Genomic DNA, 10,196 nt, shown 5'->3' with positions numbered 1-10,196 from the left:
ACCCCACCAGGGATGATGAAGTTGCCAGAATCCTTTGTATCTTCTTCTAAAACGGCAGCGGCCTTCTCATCTAGACCAGTGTGGATGAAACCTCCACTCTTGAATAACCCTTGCTTGTTGAAAGTACCAGAAGAAAAGCCTACGCCAGCCCGGGATTCGTTGTCTTCTAACTCAATCATTTTTCCTAGACCAGCAATTGCACCACGCTCAATGGCCAACTTTGCATCTTTGTAGGAAGCAAATGAAGGAGCTCTTTTCTTAATAGGCTCAGCAATAGACAACGCTTGGAAAGGAGTTCCAACTTCAACCTCGGCATCTATGTAAGAGAAGGAAGACAAATGGCTAACCAGGAGAGCCCTTTCTCCCCCTACCACCACCAGCTTCTTGTTTTTCACGAATTTCAATTTCTGGTGTAGGGTGGACGTCACGGCGCCTGCCTCGTGAATCCATGGTCTGCCTAAGAGACACCTATACGATGGGTGAATTTCCATAACCTGGAAGGTAATCTGGAACTCACTTGGTCTGATCTTGATTGGGAGATCAACTTCCCCAATCACAGTTTTGCGAGACCCATCGAAAGCCTTCACAACTACTCCACTCTGCCTCATGGGAGGCCCTTGATATGATAGCTTTGAGAGAGTGGACTTTGGCAATACGTTCAATGATGACCCGGTGTCCACCAGTACATTGGACATGGTGTCGTCTCTACAACCCATATATATGTGTAAAGCCAAGTTGTGGTATCTTCCCTCCTCGGGGAGATCAGAGTCACAAAAGCTCAGGTTGTTACAAGCAGTAATGTTTACGACAATGCTATCGAATTGCTAAAAAGTGACATCGTGATCTACATATGCCACATCCAACACCTTCTGCAGAGCCTCTCGGTGTGGTTCTGAATTTAAGAGTAAGGATAACACAAATATTTTTGATGACGTTTGTAGAAGCTGGTCTACAACATTGTACTCACTTTTCTTGATGAGCTTCAACATCTCATCACAGTCTTCTTTCACATTGCCACTCGGGCCAACAGAAGTAAGAGTTTTCAGTACGGAGGAGGGCTTAACAGCAAGTGCCGGATTCGGAGAATTCACAGTGTTCCCGATCGGGCGTTCAACAAAATCAGCATTAATTTGAGGCTTCGGCGGTGCTGAAAATACACGGCCACTACGGGTCAAACCGCTAACATCGGCAATATTCACAACCGAAGAAGAGGGCAAGGACACCTCTTTCCCATTCTCTACTGCTACGGCATTGTAGCGATAGGGAACTGCCTTTTCAGAAGAGTAAGGCACAGGACTAGCAGGCTTAATGATCAGAGCGGGAGAAGCCTTCTGCTTGCTACCATTGTACTTTATGATAACAGGCTCGGGGATCCGAAATACTGGAGAAATTACGTTGACCTCATCAGCATCTTCGTCAACATTTCCGTTTTGAAGGATCTCAATGACTCCTTCGTCCAGCATTTCCTGAACATCCTTGCGCACCTGGCAACAACCCAATCGGTTAACAGAGCAGACTCGACACCTATCATGGTCATGCTCATAATGACTATAATCACCTAGCAAACGATGCATCTCGACCAGAGATTGTCGAATATGACTGACATATTTGACTTTGTATTTGCCAGGGCAACCCTGGACCATGTTGACAGATTTCCCATGTTCGGGAAATGGGTTCTTCTTCACATTAGGACCTAAGCAGAGTTCGGCAGCAGACTTGCCGAAAAGATCCTTCCCTCTGAGAGTTTTCAATTCCTTGCGAAGCTCAAGAAATTGATCGTTCATAGCATCCATCTTCTCATAAACATTTGGACCCTCAGACGGCTCAGAATGATAGATGGTGTCGTCTACCCTGGGCAAAGTATGCACGATAGGAGGAGGAATAGCAAGGACCGGGCTAGATGCCGGCAGAGAAGCAAAGGTGGGAATAGGACCCTCAGGCATGAAATTGGGAGGCATCCCCCCGGGAACCCGGTTGGCATGGCTGTTGGAACAAAGTGTGTACTGGCAGCGGGCACAGTAGAGGAGACAATCTCAGAGATAACTGTCCTCTGACGAGGAGTTGAAGGTGTCGGAGAAGACTGGCTCTGGGCAACCATGAGTGACTCCATTAGGGCAGTCAATCTGGCCACTTCCTCTTTCAGCTCGCGGTTCTCTTGTTCTAGGTGATCCATCAGTCTTGAAATGTTGGCTCTACTGTAGTACCGGTGAGTCAACTTGTCTTCAAAATAAATGAAGGACACAAAGTTAGACCACAGGGCAAGGGACCGGAAACAAAACCTGCTTATGCATATGATGCATGCAATGTTTGTGCATATGATTTGTTTTTTTTATTTCAAAGGAACTTTAGAGTTTTATTTGCAAATTTTGGAATTATTAAGCATTTTATCACATATGGAAATATCTCATCAAATAATATCAGGGAACAGAAGTGCAGCATCGTCAATCATATACAAGAGAAAAGGAAAATAATCATCCTATGGATCCCTAGAAACAATCATCTAAAGCTCGGGACACAGGAAGATAAGATGCGTGAAGCCTCTTCACCTCCCTCTCATAGGCTGCCTCCATATCGGCCTTCTCTTTGGCGAGTCGATCATACCTCCTCTTCCAAAACTTAGAAGACTGAGGAAGTAGAGAAGTCTATACATCATCAGGGTCATCAATAACCTGATGCTCAAGAAACTCAATCAACACATCCTTCTCCTTAATCTGCTGAAGCAACTCTTCACGTTCACGGATCCAGGCACGTGAACGGTCTTCGTCTCTCAACTCCTCTACTTCTTGATTAGGGAGGGTTGAAGGCCCAACCATAATCATAGGTGTAGGTGTCGGATACTCGTAAGGCATGAGATACTCAGACGCCCTCTTCCTAACCCAAACAGTGTAAGGCTCCAAAGCGATGCAATTCTTAGGACCCAAGTTTTTCCTTCCTTTCCTATGAATCTTGTGCCAAGCGCGGACCATCCTAGCTTTCAAGCCTTGGGGATCTTTACCATCCTGAAAGAATACACCCTCTAACAGAATGTTATTGGGTTTATCCTTTAAGGGGAACCCAAGCTGTCGACGTGCCAAAACATGATTGTAGTTAATCCCACCACATGTACCAAGAAGAGGTACATTGGAGAATTCGCCACAAGAGTCAATAATCTGCACACCATCATACACACGGTTATACCAAGAGATATCATCATTAGTGAGAGACATGAGTCTCGTGGACCACCGTAGAAATTCCTTGTTCTCCTTGAAAGCGACCGTCTGAGGTAAGTGAGAAATAAACCACTTATACAATAGAGGCAAACAACACACAATGGCGCCACCACCCTTTGCATTCCTCATATGCAAAGAGAAGTAGGTATCGCCCAACAGAGTCGGAACGGGATTAAGAGTAGAGAAGATCCTAATAGCGTTCACATCCACAAACTTGTCGATGTTGGGGAACAATACCAATCCATAGATGAGAAGTACAAATATGGCTTCAAAGGCATCCTCACTCATGGCCTTCCCATATATAGTGGCTTGAGCAATGACGAACTCAGAAGGGAGACCTTGAATTCCACCTTTGGTAGTCATATGAGCACCAACCAGAGATTCATCTATGTGTAACATGTCTGCTATCTCTTGAGAAGTAGGAACCCTTTCCAAGCCACTGAACGGCAACTGATCCAGAACAGGTATACCCACAAGATAAGCATACTCCTCAAGTGTAGGCAAAAGCTGAAAATCCGGAAACGTGAAGCAACGGTACAAAGGATCGTAAAACTGCACCAATACACTCATCAATCCTTCATCCACCTGAGTGGTCAGAAGAGGAAGAAGCTTCCCGAAACGAGCTTTGAAACCCAAAGGATCTAATACATAGGATGTAAAATTCCTTAACTCTTTCAAATCTGGTTGCCTGAAGCTGTACTTCTTTGTATTCCTTCTTTGTCGTTCCATGTCTGAAAATTTTGCAAATAAACCCCCTTAAGTTCCTTGAAAATTTTCTTATTTATTGATGATATGGATGCAAATGGGTGCATGAATTCATGAATGCAACAATCACACTCAAGGATCAAGCAAAACACACCAAACAAAGGTCATGGGATGGATCATGTTATCCTTAATATCAACCATCCATTTTGGTGGATTATGGTTTACACCTTATCAACACCCAAGTTCCATTGATATTAAGGATACCTGAACGGATCAACCATGAATCAAGGGTTTGTTGCAAGTCACGAGCATGGAGTTTAGGTTAAGAACCACCCAAAGGGAGTGTACTAAGGTTTAAACCTGCCAAACATGTTCTACAAAAGGTTCCCATAGTCATCATCCCATCTTTTGGATATTATCGAAGGAACGACTACTCGTATTCCAAAAATATTCTCAAGAGAGACTCTTATGAGTGTAGTATCGCGTAACAATCGTATCAAATCTTACACTTGAACGACTTTCGCACTACATCCTACGAATAGGCCAAGATGGGTTTGGTAAACTAAGGTCCTTGGCTTCTAAGGTCTATATTGGAAAAAGTAATGTCTAACCACAACTTACTTGTGTGACATTATTGATCCCAACATGACCTCCATCAAGTGAATGGGCTTGCAAGTCAACTTGCTAAGGAATAACTCCACACAAGTTGACAAGACTATGCCATTCTCCTATCCTAAGTGCACTCGAGTTCGGGTATAGAACTCATCTCACAAAGATCACCAAGCATACAAGGAATTAATATTCAAGCAATTCAATCATTACATACAATACAGTAATCCCAAATTGCACAAAAATATGTCACACACAAAAAAAAACAATACAATACAACAAATATGAAAAGTAGGAAAAACCCACTAGGATTTCATCACTTCCCCAGCAGAGTCGCCACTTTTCTGTAGCGGGGTATTCGTTATCATTAGAGATATTGACTAAATCCAAGGTAAATCATATAAGTCGAGTCGCCACCGCACTTCTATTTATCCAAAGGAATGGTTAGAAAGCGAACAAAAACCTAAAAGTTTTATCGAATCAAAAACTAGTAAAAATGTCAGAGATCTGGGTAAGGGGGTTGGTTATGCAATGGGAAGGTATTAGGCACCCAAAGCATCCTAGGTACTCCTAGGGAGCCCTTTTCACATTTGTTGCAAAGGTTGTTGTTTTTTTTTTGAAAATTTATTTGTGCAAACATGATTGAAGGGATGCGAAAAGCGTGTATGTTTATCTAATGTACTACTTACTAAAAGAAGGGTCAAAAGAAAATGACTCGCACGAACGTCGCATCCACTGCATACGTATCTCATCTGAATCTGAGAATCAGAGTCTTCGTAGCTCGGCTACCTATGGGTTAAAGAGGAGTGTGCTCGCTAAGACATCGCGTCTTATGCCTACGTATCTCATCTGGGATGAAAATCAGAGCAAAACATAGTTCGACCAACTACGGGTTAAGGGTTTGGGGCGAACGACGTTACTACGCAATCTACCGGATGCTCGACCTTTGGAGACTTACTCGCCTGTAGTAGAAGGAGATAACGTGTTCTTAGGAGAAGAAAAATCAATGAGTTGGGGTGTTTAGGGATGCTTATGCAAAAAGGAAGTCCTAGACGAAGGAACCTGCATAAAGTAAACACACAAAACATTGCCTCCTATCGAGGTCTTCCAGCTAAGAAAGCGGTAAAAATACGGGAAAATGTAAAAGTACCACACGGATAAAGATCCGAAGTAACAGTAATTAACGGAACAAGGAACCCAGAGATCTCTCAAGCTAGCACCCTCAAAGAAAGTGAGTCAGTACAGGTAATCAGAATAAACCTCCAGGTGGCATCCCACAAATAAAGTGGAACACCAGGAAAACCATCTCTGCAAGAGTCATATGAGCCCTCACAAAACAAAACCTAACAAACAGGTTAGAGAAACAAGATAGGGTAACCAAGAGTTGCCCCCAAATCAAAATGTAACCACAGGAATCATGCCATTAAAATTCACAAAAAGCTCACAAAAATCAACCAAGGGTAGGAGGCCTAAACCTCTTGTCAAACACATGCATCAAAAGGGTATCAAATTTACCCATAATACCTCATACCTTCAGAGCATTCAAATTAAAAGCATAAAGTAATGGGAATAAGGCAAACCTGACTGAAGAGATCAATGAAATTGAATTGCCCGGTTGGGTTTCCAAAGCAATCTGAGGGTTTATATGAGAGGGAATTGGTTCTTTGCCGATGAGTTCCCTTCAGTCTCGTGAGGTTGCTCTGAACTCTGTTAGCTCTTCTCTCACTATCTTTTTCCCTGCCAGGGTAATAGAAATAGAATGAAATTTTGTTTCACTGAAACTCTGAATTTATAACATGATTTTATGGACCTGTGGGCTCAAATGAGAGAGGCCCAAGTCTAAAATTTTTCTGTTATATTTTATCTATTTATTTATTTATTTATTTATTTTCGTTCCCTTTTTTTTAAACACGTGGGCTTCGCCTAGCGAGCATGACAGTTCAAGAAATTCCTCTGAGCGTAGGTGATTCTGGTGGCTTTTCTTGGGACTCGCTAGGCGACCCATTCTGCTCGCCTAGCGAGCATGACAGCTCATGAACAAACTTTTGCTCCTTCAAGATTAACGTTTTGACTGACGAATAGACCCCATTTGAACCTGTTGGAAGTATCTCAAGCCATTCCCTTGTGTTGACTGATCATCTAAATAGAACCCACAAAGTGTCTTGGATGATACTCAAGCTTCAAACAAAAGATGTTAGTGACACATTTTTGTGCTTTTGGTTAGTAAACAAAAATAAGAGAAACAATGATGTATAATTCAAGCCTGCTTGGTGATCTCAAACCAATCACAAGGAGTCCCACCCAAAGGCAAAGGGAACCAAGATGCTAAGGATCCTTGAGGCAATGCAAATGCAATGTTATGATGCCATGAGGGATCTTAGGGTCAAAATTGGGGTCTTACATACCCAATGCAATTTCAATCTAAACTAAGACCTGAGTACCTACTCACTCCCCCTCAATCACAGCAGTGATTACAACCATTAATAATTCTAAAGTCAGTGGTGAAGATATACTTCAAACAACTCTTGATTGTGCTTAAAAGCTTTAATCAAGAAACACAGCACCCACGCTTAAAAGCTTAGAGTGACACAACAATTACAACTCAATAAACACCCTAGTCCAATGCAATCATCTTGGTGATAATTGCTTGGCTCACAAGTAAAACCTAATTCAAGACACAATCAAAGTACAAAAAGGATATATAATGATGTATTTAATTCTTCACGCTTCAAATCCCTGAAAATGCTGAAATTAGGATTGCCATCCTTTTATAATGCAGTACTTGGGCCTTGTACTTGAATTTCCTAAAATTAAGGTTAAGCAAGTTAACCTAATTTCCATATATTAGGGTGCTAACAAATAGGCTATATGCTAGGTCTCTTAATTTTAGCACATCTATTAGTTTCCTGAATTTTAGCGCAACTGTTAGTTTCCTGAAAATCAGCCTAAGATAAATACTGAAACATAACAAAAAAATTAGCCTATACTTCAGCATCTGCTGTCAGGGATGAATGTCCTAACATTCAGTTTGACTTCCAGAAAATGCTGTCATGAATGAATGTCATAACATTCAATTTGACATCCAGTAAATCCTGTATTAGCTAATCCTGCAGCATACCACTTAAGCATGTCATGACGTCAGTCAAGACATCTAAGTACAGTAAGTGTTTTAACATAAAATGCAGCCAATCAAAAACATCTACAAACTCCCCCTTGGGCAAATTTTTGGCTAAAACAACTTGGCATCACAACAAAGTTCACAGCAGCAGAAAGCACATATCCAAGCAGAGAATCAAATTAGCTAATACACTTAGCATACATAGAAGTTAAACTTCAAACAGCAGCAGCACAAGAGAAGATCAAGCAGAGAGCAAACATCAACATAACCTCTTGTTTAGAGGACCTTCAACTTCAAAGAAATCTGTTGTCCTGGGGTACAGGTGTTACTCCCCCTTTTTGTCAAAAATGTTGCCAAAGCAACACTTAATATTACAGACCAAAAAAAATAAAAATACAAGCAATTTTCAGAAACACAGGAAATGTTCTAGTCATCTGACTCAGAGTCAGCATCATTATCTGTGCCATCATCAAAACTGGCATCTGCTTCTCCCTCTTCACCTTGTCTTTCAGCTTCTTCTGCATTAGCAACAGCTTCACCAAGCACATCACCTTCAGTCATCTCCAAAGTGCTAATCAATTTTTCCAAGTTCAACTTCCTTGCCTCTAACTCCCTGCAAGTTTCTTTGAGCATTGCAATGACAACAACTTTACCTGGCTGATTGCTTACACGTGATGTCTCACCTGTTGCCATGACAATGTCAGGGACATGGGTACCTAGGAACAACTTATGATTGAAGGACATAGGGCTGTCTCTTTTCTTCACATAATCATTCTCTGTTAAAATGTTTGGAAACTGGTTCAAAACAATACCATAGATGAGAGAAGGAAAGGCTATATGACCCTTCACACTGAAGCTTCCTGCATGCTTCAAAGTTTGATCAAAAATATAGGAGCCATAGTCAAAATTGGCTTTGGTTCCAACAGCATATATAAACTTTCCAAGCATTACAACAACTGTAGATTTATGATTGGTGGGAACCCAATTAGCAGCTCCAATCTTGTGCAGCATTGCATACTTGACACTCAGTTTACTGGCCACCAATTTTCCTTTGAGAGGCCACTTCCTTACTTGATTAGTAGTGATGACTTGACAGATTTTGTTGTCAGTCACCTCAAGCTCAGGTTGAGCTACATCAGGCCTTCCCAAGTACTTGTTGATCACTGAGGGAGAGAAATTTACACACTTGCCTCTCACATACACTTTCCTGAATTCCTTAGACTTGCCATCAGCACATTCTTCAGACAAATTAACAATAAATTCCTTTACCAATATCTCATAGCACTTTGAGAACTGAGTCACAGTCTTCATTAAACCAGTATCTTGAATAAGGTCCATAATATCCTTACAGTCTAGGACATTCTGAGCTAATTCCCTTTCCAAAGCCAGCCTCTTTTGATAAACATATTTCCAACTGTTTACACTTGCAGCAAAATGAAAAGATATGTTATTAATTGGTACCTCAGGGACACTAGCTGCAAGATTGCTAGTGGTTGGCTTCTTCTTTGACAGAGTGTCAGAGACATTACACGAAACATCTGAGTCAGACTCAACAACAACAAACTTTGTCTTCTTTTTCTTGGGCACCCCTTTGCTCCAAGATTTTTTTGGACCATGACCTTTTCCTCTTGAGGGAACTCTCGATTGCCACCTTTGTCTTGGAAGAGGTTGGAACATCAATCTTCTTTCTGGGGGACCTTTGAGCCACAGTTTTCTTTTCTCTCCTAGTCCTAACACTTTTGGCTATGCTAGGGAGGACTGAGGACAACAGCTCATTATCAGAAAATTCCTCCAGGTCTACTGTTTTAGCCTCACAGTTAGGGTTGTCACTGACATCATGAGTGACATGAACTTCCTCACCAGCCACATTATCTAAGGGTTTGTCAACATTTGACTCCTTATGAGCATCCGTTTGCTCAACATCATCAGAGATATTCTTTCCTAAAGACTCAGTATTTTCTTGATAAGCAACACTATCAGGTTCAATAGTGTTTAAGGGAATGGAAACCCCAAGGAACTTATGATTTCCAGACAGTATTCCAGTCACCATAGTGGCAATGGCATTGTGAACATACCTGGAACCTTCTTTGGTTCGTTCCTCAAGAGCGATGGTTGAGGAGAAGCCTGATACAGTTTCTTTAGGTCTTCTTGCATGTGGGGTATTCGCAGAGTCAGCAACAGGATCTTCTTTGTTAGGGTTGCTTGGTTCAACGCTAGGAGAACCAGACATGTTCTTGGAAGAAGATGAGTTGGATTGTTGAGACATGATGAGTATCTTAGAGACGAAATGAAAAGTTTCTCTGAGAGGATGCCTGCGTGAATGAAAGTTGAAACAATGGAAGAGGTAACACTTGTTGCAAGAGTAATAGCTATTATCTGTTGACCAATCAGAGCATACTCTCAATTGTTTAATAATTTGAAATATTAAACAGTAAATTCCTAACATCATTAGTTGCTATAATTCCTCAGAAAGACATATTCCCAACTTGCCCCTTAAATTTTCAAACTGAGTAGCATCCAAAGCCTTTGTAAATATGTCAGCAAGTTGTAGTTCA

At 41.5% G+C, this 10,196-nt stretch overlaps 1 protein-coding gene across 1 annotated transcript; it reads right to left on the bottom strand.

Moving 5' to 3' along the window:
- Positions 1–8,067: 8,067 nt before the first annotated feature.
- Positions 8,068–9,907, bottom strand: LOC127129826 (uncharacterized). Its single transcript, XM_051058946.1, has 3 exons — positions 9,261–9,907; positions 8,755–9,055; positions 8,068–8,640 (listed from the first exon to the last, which is right to left on the bottom strand). The coding sequence occupies exons 1-3, from the start codon at positions 9,905–9,907 to the stop codon at positions 8,068–8,070; spliced, it is 1,521 nt and encodes a 506-aa protein (XP_050914903.1).
- Between the last annotated feature and the right edge of the window lie 289 nt (positions 9,908–10,196).

The sequence above is a fragment of the Lathyrus oleraceus genome, chromosome 3 (assembly GCF_024323335.1).
Source record: "Lathyrus oleraceus cultivar Zhongwan6 chromosome 3, CAAS_Psat_ZW6_1.0, whole genome shotgun sequence".
NCBI classification, from domain to species: Eukaryota; Viridiplantae; Streptophyta; class Magnoliopsida; order Fabales; family Fabaceae; genus Lathyrus; species Lathyrus oleraceus.
Note: the sequence above shows the minus strand (reverse complement) of the source record. Positions and strands in the feature narration are given on the sequence as shown.

Excerpts from the sequence above, each read along its gene's own strand:
- LOC127129826 (XM_051058946.1), bottom strand. The coding sequence starts at position 9,907 with ATGTCTCAACAATCCAACTCATCTTCTTCCAAGAACATGTCTGGTTCT. Across the intron at positions 9,056-9,260 it reads AGTTCCCTCAAGAGGAAAAG|TTGGAAATATGTTTATCAAA; the intron begins GTCATGGTCCAA and ends AAGTGTAAACAG. Across the intron at positions 8,641-8,754 it reads TAGCTCAACCTGAGCTTGAG|ATTGGAGCTGCTAATTGGGT; the intron begins GTGACTGACAAC and ends ATGCTGCACAAG.